General features: G+C 40.9%; 1 protein-coding gene across 8 annotated transcripts in view; it reads left to right on the top strand.

The window, feature by feature from the left end:
* Nucleotides 1-22,826, top strand: part of csmd2 (CUB and Sushi multiple domains 2) — a 270,946-nt gene that overhangs the window by 75,233 nt on the left and 172,887 nt on the right. For all 8 annotated transcript variants that reach the window (XM_042436067.1, XM_042436065.1, XM_042436068.1 and 5 more), the window contains 2 exons: nt 4,356-4,550; nt 8,863-9,070. In XM_042436067.1, coding sequence (XP_042292001.1) covers nt 4,356-4,550; nt 8,863-9,070 — 403 coding nt within the window. The remainder of the gene's footprint in view (nt 1-4,355; nt 4,551-8,862; nt 9,071-22,826) is intronic.

Raw genomic sequence — 22,826 nt, 5'->3', positions numbered from 1 at the left:
CAGTGCACTATATCAAATGCTGTCAATGCTTTTCTACTTTTTGTGTTTATTAGCGACAGATAAATTCACATTGCGGGAATAAAGAGAACATGGTGATTCTCAGTCAAGTCAAAAAAAAAAATTGTTTGCCACTTCAGTGCTCCAACCATAGCCCCGTCTTAGGGATTGCACCAGTAATGGCACTATTAGACTTAATTTACTGCCCAAACTAATAACCTGAAATGGAGAGTGTGATGAGAATATCACATCCATGCACACACACACACACACACACACACACACTCATGCCCACTCACATTTACAGTACATGCATGCACATAGTTGCACATTCACAATCTGACAGCGCTGTGCCCTCAATCAGCTCTAATGCAATGAAATCAGTCATCCGGTTCATCTCTCCTTCTCTCTTTCTCTTTTGTCACTCTCATACACATTCAAGTCATTCAAGTCAACAGTCTTGCTTACACCCTTCTATTTCCCACACATCCTCTGTCTTGTTCTTCCAGTTTTTCTATCCAAAAATAGACTGTTCTCACAGCAGATATTTTGACTTGACATAGCAGGAAAAGCACAGGTGTAACTAGTAACATTAATGATGGCTTCACTCCATTTAGGCATGCCAGTAATCCATGCCAGTAAGACAGCATGCGCAATATCCGGGCCGGGGCCCTGGCACACCTAAGTGGAATGCAGCCAGCGTTACCCCTGGCTAGTTACATCTGTGTTTGACAAGTCAAAACGTCTGAGAAAATATACCTCACTCCTCCCTTTGATTGCATTTAATCCGAACTGACCTTCCTCCTCTCTTAACTATTGCTCAGGGTAAAACATTTCTGACACAAGAGCTATGTTGATCGGCCCTACATGGTCACAACCACAGGGGTAAAGCAGTTACCTGCTCGCCACCAGAGCCTCCTGTGGTCGAGCCGCTGCACTGAAGCCTCAGACCCAGCGGCTAATATGCTAATCAGACAGAGTCCTTGTGTATATGCTAATCTGGTTGTGATGGAAGGGGAGCTATAATAAGATGGCCTTGCTTGGTCAAAATGAAGGCTATGGCACACTGGAGCCTGAACATGACATGTCAGTCTCTCTCAGGGTATTGGATTAGGCCATAAGGAGAGTACCCAACTATTAACTAGGTGCTTTAAATGGTAAATCAGCGCTAAGTCATTTAAGGAAGAAACGTTGATGTCTTAGCAGGTGTTCTGCCTTCAACAGATGATGGAAAACACCTGCTGTGAAATCATTGATTGGGATGTAGCTAAGAGTCCAAGATGCAGCTGCAGTCTTCTGCCCTTAGAGAGTCACTGCTGATTTTACCCGTTAAGAGACTCTTAACAAATGTAGGGAAACGTTGTGAATGACAACAAGGATTTGACTGATATGTTTTGCTGTTGGCCAACAATGCTGATACTAAATTTCTGGATTGAAGCTACTCTTTACTTCCATACTTTTAGTTTGGATCTTGTCATGACAAAAATATTCATCATTTGGAAATCTTTGTGAAACAGGCTAGCTTTGAATTAGGTTAGCACCACTGCACATATAGAAAACACTACTGTTATTAAAAAAATATTTAGGAAGAAATGAATAAATGTAGACTGAAAAATTTATAGTAGGATTATTAAAAGTCATTTTATTAAAATGGTATTTTGTATTTCACATTGTATTTATCTATTTATCCATTTTTAGCTGTGCTAGCAGCATTGCTCTAAGAATAAGGTACAACAACTATTGTACGCCATGAAATTGAGAGGATAAATTCTGATGACTTTACAGATCAATTACTTTTTCCTGATGTTTCTTGGAGCATTATCAGCAGGTCAAATTTAGCAAAGACATGAAGTAGGACTGGGCAATATATCGATATTATGATATGAGACTAGATATCGTCTTAGATTTTGGATATGGTAATATTGTGATATTGCATAAGTGTTGTCTTTTCCTGGTTTTAAAGGCTGCATTACAGTAAAGTGATGTCATTTTCTGACGTTACCAGACTGTTCCAGCTGTTCTATTGTTTGTGTTTACCTACTTAGACATTATATCCACATCACTGATGACTGTTTATCAAAAAATCTCATTGTGTAAATATTTTGCGAAAGCACCAGTAGTCACTCCTACAATATTGTTGCAATATCAATAATGAGGTATTTAGTCAAAAATATTGTGATATTTGATTTTGTCCATATCACCCAACCCTAACATGGAAGTTTCCAGAGACTTTTCCTCTATCTGTGATCATGAGTGAAATGTCTCAACAACTGCTGGATGGAGTGACATGAAGCACAGATAAAGCAACAGAACCTGCTCACTAATTGATCTGCTGCTATTTCTGTTGTTGCTGAGCAAAATGTGTGGACATGTGTAAAGCTGTTACCAGTGGTACACAGTGATGGGCATATACCGATTACATTACTTGCCCATTGTCGTTTTGCCTTTTTTTTATAGAAATAAAAAGTGTTATCAATACTTAGTTGGACAATGGATGCTACAATTATAATCTGAAAGTGTCTGCTCCGTGACAGCAGCCGTAGCAGAATCACAGCATATAGTAGCGGAGTGACACGTCTGTCCTCCCTCCTGCTCTCTGCTGTAAACACACATAGCTGTTAGTGAGCAGCAGCTCTTGCGTCTCCTTGGGTCTCAGTGCTGGTTTACGGCAGAAACCCTTTACCACCAACGTATAGACATAGACAGCCAAGTATCAACAAAAGAAGCTAGAATTCATATCCAAACTGTGAGACGGCATCACTGAAGACTTATGCTGTCTCACAGTTTCACAGCCAACGTAACCTTAGTGAAGATTACACACAAAATCAAACACTTAGAGGTCATATTTGTTGTCTAATGGGTCAACTGGACACAAACTGTTTGCAGTCTATTTATTTACCATCCGGTTAATTCCACAGCTCAAGCCCTGTGGATTGCACTGTTGGGTAAAAAGATTGATCTGTCCTTGTTAGACCTTGCTGTAAGGAAGCCTCAGCTTACAGGGCTTGGAAGGGGAAAAGATGAAAACAAACACACAAAAAGGGGATTTTCAAACTTGAAATAAGCGCTATATTAAATTTGAAAGCTTTTTTGTGTGATAAATGTAAAAATGAAAAAAGATAAAATAGACTATTGTGTTAAATTTTTAAAACAAAAAGAAAATTCCAAACATGTTAACATGTTAGTCTTGTCCTGAGTCTTATTTATCCTCAAGAACCTGATTTTATCTTTGGAAAAAAAAAAACCCAAATGAAAAACGTTTTCCAAACTGATCAAGAGGCAAGACTTCTCGTTAAGATAAACATTTTGCTGTGCATCCAAAATCAACTGATTGCCTCTCAGATGTTTGAATGTTTTGTAATACACTATGAAGCTGTAGACTACCGATAGGGTAGAGAGGCGAGTGTGCATTGAATGTGGTGGTGAGGTGCCAGTAAGCTGTGTAGCTGTATAGGAGCCATTCTGTCCTCTCCAGAGTTTAGCCCAGTCCCTGTGGAGAGACTGAGTTTCATCCAAAGTCCAGCACATGCTCCGGCCAGCTCCCTCACTGTGTGAGAGTGTGACTGGGACCGGAGCTGAATGACAGAATACACATGTGTGTAATGCATGTTTGGCCATGGCAGTTTAATTCATACCCTGAGGATTTATTGTTTGAGACTCTGCAAGCACAAAGCCACCTATGATTACTATACAGTAAAGTAGCCTATACACTATTTAGGCTCAGCCATTCTACTACTGTATATGTCATCAAACTGAACAGAAACTGCCATCATATGTCTTTTATAAATGTAAAAATATAAATACAAAGGCTGAAGCAAGAGGTTAAGGAGCAAGAAATTGGCTGAACTTCCTTTGAACTTGATTTGCATAAAAACACACAATTAGACAAGGTTCTGCCAATACTGAGCTCACTTATTTGCATGTGAGTACATGATTGGACAAGCAGTGTTGGTCAACGTAGCATCAATGAATAACATTAATATGGTAATATGTGGGGGGGGGACATTTTGTTTGATTTGAAAGAATTTTTTTAAAAAACAATACTGCATGTTGTATTATTTGTGCTAGGTTACATATCGTGGTTCTTTGATTGAAATAATAACGCATTATATAAGTGTATCTGTGAAATAAGTAATTTTTTGGGTTAGATATGTTGTTATGAACAGATGGTCTTGTGTGTGTGTGTGTGTGTGTGTGTGTGTGTGTGTGTGTGTGTGTGTGTGTGTGTTGTGATCCGTCACCAGACTTCTCTGTACTTTCTCCTCATTCCTGGCTCTTGTCAATACTATCAAGACGCAGTGCCACAGACTTTATCACAAAATGTCTCATTAACCGTCCATTCCTTCCTCTCTCTCCAGCTTTGCCCAGCTACACTTGTGGTAATCCCGGACAGCTACTCAATGGCCACCAGCAGGGGTCCACTTTCAACATCGGAGATAAAATCCGCTACAGCTGCAGCCCGGGCTACGTGCTGGAGGGTCACACTACCTTGTCCTGCCTCGCCACTTCAGCGGGTACAGCTGCATGGGATTTCCCCCTGCCATACTGCAGAGGTATGTAGGAGGGACACAGTGCAAAACTTATTATTTATATATACATATATGTGTGTGTTTCACAAATCATAGGGATGTTATAACAGCATGACATTCAAAGCTAGTGGTTAGCTGTAAAGTAACCTAGATTCAAAGATGACAGATGGTTTATACCAAATGATACCGGACTGGCTAGATCAAGTGTCCTAATAAACATGAACGTAGGTAGTCCTTCCATCATTTAAAGTGTGACTCACAAAGGAGACATGAAAGTTGGTACATTATTGTTTCCATTTACTTTTTTAAAACCTTAAAAATCAATATATTGTAGACGACAAAATCAACCTCGCTTTTGAAATGAAGAGGAATCAACTTTGCTAATGTCATCATCACAGACACACACACACAGACACACACACTCACAGACACACACACACAGACACACATACTCACTTACATATATTTACACATGCCTCCACATGACCTGACAAGGTTTTCTGTGGTTATACTGATATCTTATTTACTATGACAGGACCTCATGTGTTAGCTCCCAGTCAGGTGCTTGTGCCAGTTGTCCTTCCTCACAGTTAGCAAGCACCCCTGCGGCAGCGACACCTGCCAGTGTGTGTTGTCTGACCCAACATGACACAGTTCTTTAGGAAAAAAAAAAAAAAAAGAATAGTTCAGTGTAGGCAAATATGATGTCACTATACATACTTTTGCAGGATCTCATTTTGTATGAAAGTAAACGCACGTACATGTCTTGCACTCAAGAGTTTGCATGTTACATGTGTATGTCCATTTGCTGTCTTGTGTGCCTGTGTGTCCATGTGGCCAATGGTTTGTGTCAGTGTGCCTACTGAGCAGAGTGCTGAGACACTGTGCCATCTGCAACCAGGCCGGGAGTCAGGAAGCCCACATATGAGCACACATGGCTGGGCACCACGTGCCAGCACAGTCCCCACCCACCCAATCACATGCAGGCACACGCACATGCCATACTCCATATTTAGTCATTATGTATGCATTTTATAACCTCTTGTTCATAATTTCTTCCATTTTTACATAAGAGACTGTGAAGAACTCTGTCATCTCTCTTTCTTCTCTTCATAATTCATTGACAGTTTGCTGTTCAGACCCAAACTCAGCTCGTTCATTCTCCTACTCCATGCCCACCCAGGCTTCTTCCCTAGAAAAGAAAAAAAAATTGCTCAAGCACTCAAGTATGTGATTATTCCACCTTTTCAGCAGAAATTACACGCCAACAAGTTTTAGAAACTGGCAATTTCCCTTGTGATTAATTGAGGTCTCTCAGTGCCACGTAAAAGTCAACGTGTATACCTGAGTGCTCCTTCATAATGCATACAAAAGTGTATTGTTAATGTCCTTCCAATTATAGAGCCTGCCCATATGTGTAAGAGCAGAACTCATGCTGTAATTTGGGAGTGGGGGGAGAAGATTTTGGCACAATCTCCAAACGCAAATGTGCCAGCACTGTTGGACAGTAGAGCCATAGATGATCGCCAGCCATTGATGGCACAGTTACCGTTTAATATTTCATTCTTATCAATTTGTTTTCTTAACTATAATCTAAAAAAAACAACATGACTTGTCTGATAAGTACACTTGTAAATGATTAAATATCAATCTGTTATTCAGATTCTAAAGCTTAACCTCAGTCTTTGTCATCACTCTTTTCTTCTCCCCATTTAGACTCTCAAATATAGTTTTCTATCTTTTGCTTTGTGCATGTTCAGTGTGTATATTAAAAATGCATTTTTTTGATGTATATTAAACATGAATGTTTCTTTTAGCTTGCATGCATTGCCCATGCTCTCCTATATCTTGGTTACCATGACGCTCACAGGAATCAAAGTGGCTCCTAACACTTAATGGAAACCATGACATCCTAAGTGACAGGCTGAAAATATGTGCTGTTCAACCGTGGGAAGCATCCTGACATCTACAATTGACTGAGGGAGAAAAAAAAAAATTAATATGTTTCTGCTCACCTCACATATCGAAATGTTTAAGAGTTTTGGGGTATCGTACGGCCGACGCTGGAGCCATTTTTTAGTTTTCAGTTGTTGTAGAGTGCTGGCGTCGGCCAGCGGCAGCCACAAAATGGAGACAGTGATGGAGAGAGTTAAGGTGAAGGGGAGAGCTCGGAGTCAGAGACTTCCCTTCAGGTGTGAAGAAACTGTCCTGTGTGGAATATCAATGCACTTCCTCATCCTTTCTTCTGTCTGCCTTCTACTTCCTGTCACTCCCACTGCAACAATCACCTGTCACCCCTCTCGCCATCTCTCGCTTTTCTTCATTGTCCACCCTCCCTCTGCACTTTTCTCTCACCCATCCTCGCTTGTCACCTGTCATCCTCTTCATCCCCCTTCCTCTCACCCTTCTGTCGTGGTTTCCCTCCTATTCAAGTTCACACCTCACAGGTTTCCGCTCGTCCGTACACTCCCTTGCCCTCCCTCAGGGGGGTTGCCGTGGTGACAGGTAGGATGGATGATAGACAGGGCGCTGTGCCTCTGAGCTCCTCCTCCCCTCTTCAGAAGCACCACACACAGCTAGCTGGCTGCCCATTAATGAATCCCACACAACCCTGACACAGAAACACACACACACACAACTTCACAAACACTGATATCGCCGAGGTGTCATTAAAAACTCCTTTTGATGTGTCGTCTCTGTTCACCAGCACATACTGTGACGTACACACAATATTTTCAAGTCTGTATCTCCACCAATTCCACACAGGAATTGTATTCCAGATTTCGCATGACACTGCATTGTTAAAGGCTGTAATGAACATATCAGAAGCTGAGCAGGGGAATTATCCTGGCAACACATTAAATGCATGCTTTATTATTTAATGGTCTCCTTAAAGCTGTCTTGAGGAGGGAAGAGTTGCTTTGATTAACACAAATCTGAATTAATCAGGATTTAATCACTTCCCCCCACGTTGCATTAGGTTGCATCACGCACTCTACTTTGCTCCCTGCTGACTGTAAAAGTACTGTAGGGCATTTTGAAATCCAATGACTGCTGTCTCTCTGGCCCATGGCGAAAATTGCAGACAAAGGAACAATATGCTGTAACTCATTGCACATATTTATGCTCCTGAATTTGAAAATCTGCACTTTGGCTCATAGCAAAAAAGATCATTTATGGACAGAAAAAAAAAATATATATATATATATATTTAAATGCAAAGAAGCTGACAAGGTTCCTGGCAAAACTTCATCCACAAAGTTACCACTTAGTGACATAGTTTGGAAGACTTTCTATGCTGAGTCATTGCTTGTATGTCATTAATATTATCAGTCATCAGCATCTCTGCCATCCCAGTATTTTCCCAAAGGGGTTAAGCTACTTTACCATCACTGAGTTTAATCAGTACTTGTCCAATTAGGTTATTGTTTCTGACATAGTACATACTTAGCTAATTTACAATAATAAAATGATTTTCTCTCTTAACAAACTTTTTTGTCAAATGCAAAAAATAATCAATTTACTCCATGTGCAAAATCTGACAAAACATGAAAAAGGTGACAAAAAGTCAAAGTTTCTGTCATAGGACCACCTTAAGCACAATTTCCAGACCATGTGATTATAAACATAAATAGGGAGACATAAACAGAGAGAAAAACAGCAATGGCCAATCAGGGATCTAGGTCATTTCTGTATTGGCCCATTTATAGCCAATGTATTTGTGTAAAGAAGTTAAATGGGGATCAATATATTTGCATCTTAAGGATTTCAGAAGATCTTTTTCAATTGAGAGCTCTTGTGTTACACAGTGAGCCTGTTAATTCAGAGGAGTGTTGCAGTATGGGTTGTTTGTAGCCTAAATGTTTTTAGGCTTGCTAGTTAGCCCAAAAATGTTACATAAGCTCATATTTTTCTGGCTTGTGTTTCATGTTTCTTGTTTGAAATATATTCAGAAAACACCTCCTGACGTCACCGGCGAAGAGTGTTAGAATATCAAATTAGTAAAGGGCCGCTTCCAACAGCTTGACACCCGAGTGTGTGAATATTATTTCCTATCTTCTCGTAATCAGTGCCATCTTATATTTAGACCAGTATGGTACCCATCTCGAATAAGCTTGCAATAGCTAGTAAGGATTTCAGTATGACTGCTCATCACCTTTAGCTTAATTAAGTTGCAGTTTTTGTTAATTAGTACCCTAACTCTCCTACAGTGTCTGTCTGTCTGGTCTTTACTTCTTTAATTATCTCTGCACCAACAGTCTGTGATTATCTTTGTTTATATAGCCTTCTTTCACTAAGCCTTTAACAGCATTTTTCTCTCCCGTGCTCCTTGCAGCGGACGACGGGTGTGGCGGGACATTACGAGGCCAGAGCGGGGTAATCACCACTCCCAATTACCCTGCCGAGTACAACAACAACGCCGACTGCACCTGGACCGTGCTGGCCGAGCCAGGTGACACCATCGCCCTGGTTTTCTCTGACTTTCAGCTGGAGGACGACTATGACCTGCTGGAGGTCAGCGGTACTGAGGGCTCTTCACAGTGGTGAGTAGTCAGCCCGCAGCATTTTGTCTGGAGAGCGGACTAAGCTAGGGACAGGCAGAGGAGGAGACCACTGGTGCACCATCTGCCCACAGGCACTTTTGCAGATGACGGAATAAGCTAGTCAAAGTGTAGTTGGAAGTGGATGGGTGTTGGTTAGACCCAGTGGAATGTAGCCAGCTTAGGGTGACTGTGTGAACCATGGCTGTCCCAGTCACCTCTGGAGAATAGCAGAGGAGCAAGAATCAATTCAAACATCACTCAGACAGTTCTCAAATTTCAAGTGCTACTGGTAGTATCTTGTGAAAATAATAAATAGACTGATAAAGATTATTTATTTGATATGCTGTTCATAGCTTTTACCCATCAGGGCGTATCGTGTGGTATGTGGTTTTAAATTTTAATTTGAACACCGAATCTCGGTCACACACTCTCACTCATTCTCACAATTACTCAGTCTCACACAAACACACATGCTCAGCTCTAATGATGAAGAGGTAGGATATCTTGGCATCAGTGTGAGTCTCTCACCATCTGTGGCAGCTCCTCCTCTCTCTGACAACTCTCTCAGCTCAGGAAGTAATTAGTGAGCTCGATTACCACCGCCAGCCTGCATGTATAGTGTTATTTCACCCACACACGCACACATAGTAGAGCCCATATGGGCGCAAATGGACATGTGCACATAAGTATTCACACTTTCAGCCACACTCCCATATATTTGTGCTGGCACTCTAAGAACTTGTAAAAACAGATGTACTCTTTCACACCCTCTCTGCCACTTTGTCTTCCCCTCACTCGCAACGCAAGGCTAATATTAGCATTAAAAATCTACATGTGTCATATACAGGTGGATGGAGGTAACTGTCATACGCCAGAAAAATCCACTGCATTTTCTTTGTCTTGAGTGAAATATAAAAAGTCCGGGTTTAGTTCCAGGATCATGTACGAGGCATGCAGTTTTCATAAACAAGAGAGGACAAAGAGGACTATGAAGTTACAGCCACAGGCAGTTGGCAGGAAGGGACAAGGGGTAGCACTGGCTGAGCTATTAAAGGCTTGAAGCACACAGATACATGAACAAAAAGACAGCGAGAAAGAAGACTGTTGATAGAGGAAACAGGTTTAGAACGAATATATGAGTTATCTTAGAGTGAGATGGTCCCTGGAAACTCATTCACTCAGTAGTTAAGCAAAAACACTTCTCGAGAAGAACTTGATTAACTCTGAGTGGTCCTAAAACTGAGAATTGTGCGGCTGATATGAAAGTCTCTTTGAATCTCTGCTTGGGCCAACTGAGAGTTGATCGCTTTCCAGACTCCCACAGACGCCAGCCTGACTATGCTTCTTTTGCACATTTTACGATGTCATCAGCTTCTTGTCCCGGACTTTGATTTACTCTCTGTTGTCATGTGGGGCGCCCAAATCTCTACTGAGTCTGTCATCTTTGTGGCGATTGTTGCTGGGGGCGCCTATGGTGGTGCACCAGCGGCATGGCTGCACTGTCTTAAAGAGCAAAGGAAAACAGTAAGAAGAAAGTGACTAGAAAGGAGCGAGAAGGGCCATTGGCAAGCAATGCAGAACTCAAGTCACAGTTGATCATGCACATTGCAAGGAAAAGGCAGCATAGGGGACAGGGGACATGGTGCAGACATGCTGGCTTGGCTCTATTGTTTCATTTTCTCCTAGTCAGACTGGCTTGGGTTTTCACCACATAGTGTTGACTTCAGAAGTGCTGGCTGTTTTGTCTCAAAACATCAAATAGACCAGCCAATTTTCAACAGAATAACTTTAACTATAAGGTGTCTTAGTAGCTGAGTATCTATAAATTCATAGTGTGCGGGGAAGTGTAAGTACAGACAAAGGGGGTGATAGGGTCAAACCGTCAGAGCCACCAGACACCAGAAGAGAAAATGGGAGAGGAGGGCAGGACCGTTGGAGGTGAAGATGGGTGTGGAAGTGGACAACTAGAGAGATGGGTGGAGGGATTACGACTTCCCAGCTGGTGGCCAATTAGAGAGGTCAGGTGGAGCGCTATGATGGTGCTGACCTAAAGCACACATCCTCGCAGTGTATGGCTCAGTGAGCCCTCTGCTCTGTCTCTCTTTCTCTCTCTCCATATAATTGGGCCGGTCTGTTATTTAATCAGACCAGTTTGTATAGGGATAAGTTTAAAGTTTAAAGTGATGTTTCTCTCTTTCCGGTCAGGTATTAACTGAATTAGAGTTTACAATCCAATTGAGGATTTTAGCAAAGCATTGTCTCAGTAAGCTGTACAAGGTAAGCATTACTTTCCGTCAGAAAAGACATACAACTCATACCTGGATTCTTGTTTTCTTCTTGCTTCTCATCTTTAATCTTTTTTCCAGCGATTTATGGGTCATAATTTGTATCTTGTCTTGAAGCTGGGAGACATGAACTGATATATCCTAGTGGCCTGAACAAATGGCAAAAATGAAAGTGTTAGCGGGCTTCTATGATTTCTCAGTTATTGAACATGTATAGTGTTGGTATCCCACTGGCTGCGTAATTCAAACTGTCAAGAGTTCTAGGAACAGAATTGATTGATAATTGATGGACAGGTGTATTGGTCCAATAAGAGAAGAGAGGCCAGGGATCAGGGTCAAAACCATGCTTCCCTGATCAACCCATAGCAGCTTAAACAAAAGCAGGTTAAGTTTGCACGCTTCCTGTTCCCCTGATGTGTGCGCGTGTGTGTGTGTGTTGAGATGAAGAGAATGAACCAAAATAGACACCATCAATCACCATCAAGAACATCACACTTTGCATATGCGGATCTGATCTTGTCCACTTACATTCTTGTTTACTGGACAATCCAGCGCTGTGATTGGCGGCCCTGCAGAGTTAGCATTCTGAAAAGGCAACAGGGAAAAGACAACATTGAAGACTGACTTCAGGAGCTGAGATGTGCATGTGGATTGAAGGTGGCAGTGGAAGGGGGTGGTAAAAACGGCACCTGAATTCCGCCGCCACACGGCATTACCCTGACAGGACTTTGTCAGTGTTGTTTGCCCAGGGGAACACATTACTCTGCCATTACACTGTTTGCATCCACATTGATTTTCTTCCCCTTCACCATCCACTTTGAGGCATTGTAAATAACGCCTGACGCTCAGCAATTGCCAGATGCTTATTCGCCCGCTTGCTACTAAGTGGAACTCAGAGCTATTTGACTTGTAATTTTCTTTGGCGCTCAATTGTTTTGCAGAGCACCATAATACATTTTCATCTGCCAGTAGCGCTCCCTTGAGATGCTGAAAGCAAGTCCCACCATACCTTGGATACTGTAAATAGAGAGTATAAAGTGCTCGAATCTGGAGTTGAAAGCACTCCGAATATTGGCATTACTCCCTTGATTCTACACAAAAAAATGGCATTCTGTTAAAGAAATTGCTACATCACAGTTCAGTGATCGCACCATTTTACAGACAGCGTTCCCATACAAAACTCATGTCTTCATTTTCTGTTCAGGTAACTTTTGCAAACTCTATTTTCCCATGAGGGTCTTCTTTTCTTCTTTTTTTGCATCCATCGCTGACAACACAAAGCTCCCTGGGTAAATGCAACTTATTTCCTCCTGTTAGGAGATCTGAGAGCCCAATGAGTTTTGATCCCTCTAGGTAGCCTCCCATCCTTTCTCCTCTCCTTTTTAACCCTATACCTTATGGATTTGAGGCACTGACATCTAGTGAGCGTATGGATTATCCCTGCAGTGGTGATATATGTCAACTTGTCCCAACCCTTGGAAGGAGTGAGTCTATGTGTTTGAGAGAGAAAGAGATAAAGAGTTGTTAGAGAATAGTGCTGAACACTGGATAGATTGATTGGCTGTTGGGTTGACTCACCTGAGAGTTAGCGAATAGTCTTCGGAACAGCTTTTTAAGTCCAGCGGCTGTTTTCTCTAGTTTCCGATGGGAGTTCCAACCATATCAGTATGTTTCATTTTTGTGGAGATAAATGCCTCAACTTTCATCTTTGTGTTTTCAAAGAGATTGGTAAAGTTTTTCATGTTGAGGCTCATGAGATTTAAGTTTTGGTTTACTGCAGCTCAAACTCAGTTATAATTTTCCTCAGATCATCCATCGCCAGAGCCGTGCACATCGGTGTGTGTATGCATATGTACAGCCACGAGAGTGTGTATATTTACACTTGTATATAAATGTGTTCTGTGTGCATGCCAACTGCTGTTCACCATGGGGGTAACACACTCTCCCCAGCGAGAAACGACAGCGGTGTCCATCATGTCAAGCTTCTGGCTGCCAATTTTCTACTCTCCTTTTTAAGTATTTCTTGCAATAAAACAGTCACAGTCAGAGCGTGTATGGAAGTGAGTGATTGCGCAACATATCCTCTGACCATTGTTTGACTGTCAGCACAAGAATAGGTGGTTGCCTACCTGTGATCCGCAAAGTCCCCTGCTCAAAAACATATTTTATTGTAAGTCCGGGCCCTAAGGCAGTTATTTTCGGCATGTGAATACAGTGTTGGCAGGGAAGCCAGCGACGCTTTTGTATAGATGTTTTTTAAATGGATACTGTGTGATGGTTGAGTGGGCGTATTTTCTCGGTGTAAATGTTGAATTCGTTTTTTTTTTTTTTATCCATTTCTTATGCTGTGGCCTGTTTCTCACCACCCAGACTGGTGGAGTATAGGAAGCGTTTTGCTTTGGAGCTTTACCGGTAATTCACCGCAACATTACTAGTCTGGTCACGTCTAGGAGGGTCTGACTCTGGCATTTCTCTCCCTCTCACTGTCTCTCTCTGTCTTTCTTAGTGCCTCTCTCGCTATCTCTCTCTCTCTCTCTCCTTACTATGTGGGTGTCATAAAGCATCTGAGTGGATAGTTTGGTCTGATTGTCTAATGAATGTCTATTGTCTTTCATTACATATTCCATAGTCATTTACTGTAAGTGGGGCTCTCATCATAAAACCAACACAAATCATCCAAAACAAAAGTAAACTAAAGATAATGAATAGCATGCATTGCATTCAGTAAACTTTTTTTTTTGGGGATTCAAGAGTTTGAAACACAGCCCAAGGTATCCGTGCAGTGCATGTCGGAAGAATTCCTTTTGATTTGTGCATTCACAAACACCGGTTATTGTTGTCTCATGTTTTTCCCCTAACTTTGCATGTCTGCTGCAGTGGGGATGATGTGCATATCTAAAAGCCCACAACTAGACTTCTCTAAACTTTACAATGGGAGGAAGCTCATGCAGAGATAAACAATGGTTGAGATGGAAATGTCTCACGGCTGATGTGACGGGTGGTAATGATGCCCTGACGCACATCAAGGATCATCACGTCAAAGAACCTCCAGATTGTGCTGTGAAGGGGGTTATATATACCAGCCACATCTATTACACCCTCTCATCTTGCTGCATCCAGATCCCTTTCTTGTTTATCTCTGTCTTACACTTACTTTTTTCCTCTGTCTGTCTCAACAGACTCTCTAGACTTAAACCTGCAGTGCGGAACTTTTACATATAAATGAATGTCCATTCAAGCCCTTGCCAAACCAGTTCACCCCATGCTGATTAAACCTATCACCGTCAGATAAATTTCACTGTATTTCACAGTATACTAGAGATTTTAATCTGGTGTCGGGTTTGACATTCCTGCGCATGCTGTACGGGTAGACCATGCATGCTAGATACTTCTGCTGTCAGAGCTGGCTAGCTTCCAGTTAGTTCTCTGCTAACTTGAAGGGGAATAAAATAATTGAATCATGCAGCTCATCTAGACTTTCCAAATGTTATCAGACCGAATGGATCAAATTCTGATAGTGAAACAAGTCATTTTGCCGGGGTTGTACGATGCTCAAAACAATTTATGCACCATTTTACAGCCACAACAGTAGCGATGGAGTAGGCTACGGCAAAGCCTATGATGTAAGCACGTGTCGACGGTGTTTTTGTAATTACTATCACTGCCAGAAGGCGGAGACAAAAGGCCTGCACTGCAGCTTTAACTATTTACTGCTCTCCACCTTGCAGATGAGTCTTAGACCTGCAGCTGTTCTTGCCCAGGTTCTTAAAAGGTGAATTGTGCAGACCACTATGATCCTGTTGTTACTTTCTTCAACAGTGGGAGTTAGAGTGTCATATAAATATTATGCCAACTTTTGCAAAATCATTGGCAGGAAACAAGAGGTTATCTTGATACAAGAGTTTGTTTTTTAAACCAGCTGTACTGGTGTGGATGTTTATGAGAGTTTAATCTTAAGTACTGATTATTACTTTCATTTTTATTTTTCAAAGTTGACATACAATGGAGCTTTTTTCACAGAACTGTTAAATTGCTTGTCTGTAAAACAAAGTCTACAAATTTGATTTGAATATGTCCATGATCTGACACATTTTCAACAGATCAGTTCTGCTGTCCTCTTGAGTGTTTTTACATTCTTCACTTTTTTTTGCAGTGTCAGCTTTATACATCTAAAACCATAGTTTGGCTTATTGGCCTGTGCTCGACCAGCGGATCAATAGCTGTCTTTGCCAGTCTCTCCACTATGGCCCCTCAAAATCGGTTTGTCTGAGTCAGGATTTGTTAACAGCTGCACTTGCTTGAGGACTCAATCTGCAACGTACCATCGATCAAAACAGCAGTTATGATGAACTTTGCGCCACCCGCCAAGAAATGCTCCAGCGGAACATTATCTCCAACACCTGGTGCCGTGCTGCAGATTGGCTCACCCCAGCACTTCACACTTTGTTACTCCCTCTGTCACATTGCTCAGACTAAAAGCTGGAGAGGAGATGGGATTTGGAGTGCAGAGAGCAAGGTTAGCAAAAATGGGCCAAAGCTTTCTATCAACCTTCCAGGCTGGCTTATGTTTTTTTTCTCAAGGTGAGGCCTTTTTCAGTTGTGTTGTCAAAATGACACCACAGCAAATGAAAAAAGGAAGCAATTCTATTCTAGATTAGTATCATAGTATTATTATCACTTATTGTTGTTGATCATCTGTATTATGTTTAAAAACAGCAGGTGCAGCAATTTACTATGCAATATTTAGTCTAACCTATAAACCAGCTCCCCTGAGACAAACAGCCTCGATAGCAATGTGTCTGTGTAAGCATGTCTAGCCATGTGTTACCTCACCCCTTATCCCAGTGAGACTAGAGAACACACAGAGGTTAGAGGTAATGGGCCAGATCACTGTGCCCTGACTGGGTGTCTCTTTAGTTGTGTTTACTAAGCACTGCACCATTGGGATCCAATCTGTCGCTTTTAACAGTCCCACAGATGCACTAATGGCTTATGATCTGTACAGAGACATATTTAAAGTTATGCACATTGGTGCCCCAGGCCTGAATGCTTTTATCAGATGCACTATTTCATTTATGCAAAAAAAAAAAAAAAAAAAAAAAAGACAACTTTTTAATGTGAGTAGGGAGGGTTATCAAATTCCCACAGGAGGACCTTGATACCAAAATAATGTTTGTATCTCAGTAACTGGTGTAGTACATTTATGTCAATTAAAAAATGGATTTGTGAATAATCCTATTACCCAAGTGTGTGTGCTCACTTGTTTTTTCTTGATCTATAATCCTTAAAACTCTAATTCTGCCCTTCATGACACCGGAGCATGGGATCTGTTTATCCTCTTTACTTAACACTGTCCTCTGTCTTTCTACTCATTATTTGATTATTCATGTTGAGAGGAGTTGTGGACCTGTTGATACTGTAAGTCCAAGGATCAGCATAGTTATTTACTTCGCTCAGAAGCAAAGTTAATCTCTTTCCTCCCATGTCTTTTATCATCTGTCACTTTTGTGAAAACAATAGTTATGTATTCATATAGTTATGTTATTCTGTAGCTTAAAGTGATGCTTCATCCTACAGCTCGCTTTGATCCTATTATTCACTTCCTGGGTCAAGTGCTGCTAATTTAAATAAGGATGGCTTGCTTTAGAGTGTTTTTGTTATGGTGTGATCAAAAGAGAACAGCGGCTCTATGGAAATTGATTTTGAGCACCTCATTCGGTTAGCATCAGATTTCTGCCAGATTTTTGTACCTTTAACCTCAACCATCCTCAATCTTTGAGAGCGTGATTGGGGCGACACGTTAAGCTTCAGAGGACCGTGAGAGACGTCACACCAGTTGATTATTCAATCACACTAATTAGCCAAGATAGAGCAAAAGGAAGAGGGAGGGCTGAGAAAGGGAGGCTCAGAAGCAGAGCAATATATGGAATCAATCGGCCAAAATGCACAGTGCACTCTGTTGGTGTGGTCTGTTGTAGAGGACACTGGGTACAGCATTTAGATTGTAAAAGAAGGGCAGTGAAAGTCAAGCACATGCAGCCAAGTCATTGCATCTGTTGTTTTAATGCATATGTGTGTGTGTGCACGTACATGCACTTGGCAAGATTCTGCTGCACTGCAAACATGTCCAATAGATCCTTCAAAGGAGTTCAGTAGTCAGTCTGAAACTCTGAATTTTTTGTCCTGTGGTAGAATAAAACTCCTCCATTGAGCAGAGGGCTGCAGCTAGACCTTTAGGGGGTGGTTGCTACTGTAGGAGTGACAGTCTAGTATTGCATTGGCCTTCCTTAGCACATGCTTATTCAGCTTAATTGTTCTTCTGGACACTCAGACACGGATTGCAAACCTCTTCGTATTAGCTGAGGTCAAATTTCCAAACCAGACAGCAATGGAAAAGAAAAATGGATTTGCTAAAACATTTCCAAAACCTCATAACATGTCAAACATTAAAGATTATTTTTCTTAAAACTCATATCAACACATTACCTGTTATTGTTTTAATAGACCCAATATACTGTATATAATCTGTACACAAATATTAGACCAAATAAATGTTAAGGTAGATCTCGGTTTGCAGTGTGGCCATGCTGCAGTAACAGCAGGACATCTTGTCCCTGAGGATCCCCTGAGTGGACGGAGATGTCACTGTCTGATCTGGGTCACTGCTCAACCACAGCACATCCCTATTTTCTGTCTCTAACCTCTCTTTTTCACAGAGGAACTTGCAAATACATCAACAACAAAAAGCACAAACCCATGCACACCAAATACATAGCCTTTGCTTTGCAAAACTAGCCTTCTTGACAAGTAATTAAACATGACAACATCAGCCAACGGCGTCAGATAATTCCCCTTCTTTCCAATGCAAATCAGCTTGCTTTTGTCAAATCAAGCGCCATTGTGTCGATGATAGTGGAGTGATCTGCCGTTCGCGAGGCAGTGTCGCTTGTATCTACTACGTCTCTAAAACAAGTGAAACTGCATCGGAAATTAGTAGAATCAACTCAAACCTGGCAGAACAAAAGAGTCTAACAGAAATTCTCAAATCGTGGCCTGAGCCTTTGTTTACCTCAGTGGCAGAGAGAACCAGGCCTCTATTTGGTACAGGCTTAAGGTAGAGACAGGCCTTTTTTCCCTTGTTCTCCAGTTATTGCAAGCTCAAAACCTCCTTCATGTTGCCCTGTTGTCTTGATAAATTCAGCACGTCCATTTCCACTGCACTAATGCCGTCAGAACAGCAAGAGCCATGTCAGGTGTTCAACTTTTCCCCAAGTGATGTTAAGCTAACATGAGTGAAACTCGACACTTCCCCCAGCAGCCTCCCCTCAAAAATAAGTGCATTTTGTTGACGTCAGCTCAACATAGATCAGGAAAAATGCAAAGACACATTCATTAGACTATGAAAACATTGCATAACTGATTTTAAAACTGAACAACTTAAGAGGAAGTTGTCGTGAGATATAACCCTCTCTTGAATCAGATGTCAAACACGTGCCTTAAATCTTAATAGCTGACTCATTCTGGGAACATAGAAGATTGATACAGCAAACATGGGGGCTGAGTCATTCTCACCTTATTGAGAACACATAACTCACACATCGGGGGACCTCCTCTACACCTTTCGAAACACATGATCATCAATAAAATAACACCGGACAAGCATAGAAAGCTTACATTTGTAGCTAGTAATGAAGGAATAAAGACGGATCAGGAGAGGAGAAGAAGGAAAATCTGCAAGGTGAAATAAAGCAAGGACGTGCTCGCTGGTTCGGAGTGTAATATATCTTAATCTTATTTGGGACAGAAGGACAGATTGTGAATGTGTGTGTGAAGTGTGGCAGTGAAATACCTGTTCCCCTCCCATTCATCAGACAGAGGCTGCTTTTTTTTTTTTTTTTGTATGAGGTGACATTAGGCCAACCTGAATATATTTACAGAGGAACCTTTATGAACTCTGGTGAACGTGCCTTGACCAACAACTACAGGCCACACGGCAGTGCGCCTCCATAAAAACTCTTCTCAACTGCATCAATAAATGTGGGGAGGCAAAGGGTGACAGGCAATGCCGGCCCTCACCATAAAAAGCCTTAGCTGCACTGCCGAATCTATAGAGTCAGTATCTGGATTTAAAACTCTCTCACCCTAGTTTAGAGAGTTGCAGAAACACACAATGTTAATAACTGTGTAGGTTGTGTGGAACAAAAGTTTGAAAAGATTTATTTATTTATTTTAATCTTGTGTGTGCAAGTTAATATATTATGTGAACCATTTATCTTTTACACACAAGATAAAAAAAAAACCTCATCATTTTTCAGGGCTCTGTAATATTGTAATAATTGCTCAGGTTAATGAATTGATGGTAATTTTCTCACATATATTACTTTGTAATTACAAAATACATGTCAGGTTATTTTATTTTTCATGAAAAAAGCTGTAAAAATCATAATAACCCGCCTAAATTGTACTAACTTATTTCATTATATGTATGTACTTGTATGCTCTGTATGCAACATTTTTTAATGTATCTTTTTTTTTGTCAGAATAATTTTGACAAAAATAATCTTCTCTTATTTAGCTTATCTGGAGCTTTCAGCCACATCTTACAGTTTTTTTTGTTTGTTTGTTTTCTGAATAACGAAACACTCATTGCAGATAAGACAGTTGCTTCTCAGGTTAAGTCAAAGATAAAGTGATATAGTGGTTATGTGATCCATTAGACCCCCCCTCTGTAAGTGGGTTTTTGCTTGGTAGAGATTTTTTGGAGAGTGCCAGAGAGGTGTCAGCATCATATTGATCCCACAGCACTGCAATCTTTCTTAATCCCACTTTCACCACCGTCAGAATGAGACAGAAGCAAAGACAGAGAGACAAGCAAAACAAAACTTTTATCTTGACAAAGCTTTAACATGATAAATCTAGGCTGACAGGACTTTGTAAGTGCACCAAAGTGCTCTTTTGACAAATTTCTGTTTTTTTTTTCATTCGTAGTGATCTAAAATTCTATGGTTATTCTACTGTTAATATCATGGAGTTACAAGGTATTGGCATTTGAATTCTGAAATGAAAAATGAGCGTCGGACACACACACACACACAAAGACACACCTAACACCAAACCCGCAGTTCATTCCAGCGTGGCTTGTAGTTTAGGCTATCAGGTTTAACCTTCTGCCAACATATGCACCTCATATACTACCTGAATCTGCACCCTTCTGTCTTTTTCAACACCGTGCCTGCCTGCATGCCACCCTTCCTGTTTTTTAATTAGATGGTCTGATTAGAGAACATTGACAAGAGGGGTGGGCGGGCGGGCGGGAGGGGGGGGTTGTAGAGGAAAAATAATTAAAATAGGGGATTAGTCTGGTCTGGGGCACATGCAGACAGAATTAATGGCTAGCGCTGCCTGGCTCTATCACTTGCAGATCAGTGTTGCTAATATCACGGTGTTATTAGCTTCACTATCCTCCCCAACTGTGTGATAACGGAGGATTAGGGAAGGTGCTGTGGCCAGTGAACCAGGAAAAAACAGTGTGATTTGTCCTAGCATGGCTAATTAGTGTGCTGTTTGCATGGATGATATGGATCAGGGATGAAGATGATCCTTTGACAGAGGGCCAGCTTTTGAAGCTATGTTGTAGCTCAATAGAAAAATACATTTGTAAACACACAGAGCTGTTGCTGTCTCGTACATATGCATACCTTAAACAGAAACAGAAATTCTATTATGTTGTTTACTCGGTCAGTACGGTAGAGGAGGTAGCGTGGTCGTGTCTACAGGCCTGGGTCAAAGCGATGACCAGTGGAGTCGTCTCCCTCCTCTGTTTGCTCACACTGCTCTGTCATGTTAATTGCTGTCGCTGATGTCCCCTGGGTCTAGGATACCGCATAATGGAGTGCTTTGTTTGATCAATTGCTTTGTATGTGGGCACGCCGGTAGCATGAACTGTATGTTTGACTTGACAGTAGTGTGGCGTCAGCTGTTGGAACCGTATGACTCTCAGCACATCGTTCTTTCTTTTCTTCTCCGTCTAAACATATGAATCCAAGAAAGCGATTTAACGTGGACGTGTGAGTATCAAGGAGGATATTTACGCAAATTAAACATGTCTTTCATCTTGTGCTGTTCTTCTCAAGATTTTTTTTTCCATATCTCATCGCATCTTTTCATGATCTTTAGTTTTACGTTTACAGCATTCTATCTCAGCACTTAAAAAAGAAAGAAAGAAAGAATTCACTGCTAAATAAGCAAACCTCGATCATGAAACGGCCTTATTAGCTTCAACAGAAACACAATGTATTGCATGTAGGGCAGGGATATCTCTGTGAAATATTATTGGCTGATTTTTTTTTGTGTGTGTGTGTGTGTGTGTGGTTGTGAAATTACTGGGTCAGCATAAATTGGTGTTGGTGTTCTTGTGTTACATCCATTGTATTTATAATTAGCCCCAATAATGTCAGTGCAATTAGCTGTAGGGTAATTACCTTTGAGAAGAAACTTTGATTCCTTTTTATATGGAATGAATTCTCTTTGCATTGTAAATTAGAATTAGGTCCAAACTTAAATGTGCCTTCTCTGATAACGCAGCAAAAGTAGTATATTATTTGAACAATATGTTTCTGGATAACCCTTGACTCAGACAGCCGTGTTCCTTCTTTCTCTTTTTCGTCCCTTTTTTTTTGTTCGAGTCGCCTTCGCTTACACACTTGATCCCGTTAGTAGAGATTTAACTTTGAAGGGTATTTTTATGTTTTGTATCGGAGGTGAAGAAAAGGCATTTTTTTTACTGCTATAACGTGCTATAAATAGCACCATCAGAGCAAGGCAGATAAATGGTGTTAATGAGGGATTATTCTGCCTTTCCTTCTCTTGGTGTGGAAAGCTATGGGGATGGAATGGGAGTGTTGGTTATAGGCTACACCAAAGCTAATACATTTAGTTCCTCTCTAGCATCCTCCCTTTTTTTTTTTTCATGCAGTGCACTGACACAGTCTTTCTTTGGACTTTCTCTCCTTAATTTATTTTCTTACCTAGTTCATTACAGCGTTTACCATTCTCATCATGGTTTTTCATACTTTCACCATCCTTCATAACAACGCTTCCCCTGAAAGCACACTCTACCTCTAGCATCTTTAATTGGCCAACTAAGCAATTCTACTGTATTTATTCCCTCATGAATACTTTTAATACTTTTAAAAATTTCGGGTTCTACAATAGTCAAGCATAGTTATACCACAATATACACTCCAAAGTCTCTGGGCTGTAGTCTCCCTTATATCCTGTATTTTTTTTATCTTGTTTTAAAACATAATTTACTTAAATGAAGAAATTTCTACCATTGATGTCAGATAATTGTAGCTTTCTGAGGGCAGTTAGTTATATTGATATTGTAAATTCATGTCCAATTATCAGTTACTAAAACTGCAATGGAATTATGTTCAACCCACTAGCATGTATTTCTTTTTATTTAAAAA

The sequence above is a fragment of the Thunnus maccoyii genome, chromosome 15, assembly GCF_910596095.1.
Source record: "Thunnus maccoyii chromosome 15, fThuMac1.1, whole genome shotgun sequence".
Classification (NCBI taxonomy): Eukaryota; Metazoa; Chordata; class Actinopteri; order Scombriformes; family Scombridae; genus Thunnus; species Thunnus maccoyii.
This window is presented reverse-complemented; position numbering and strand designations above follow the sequence as displayed.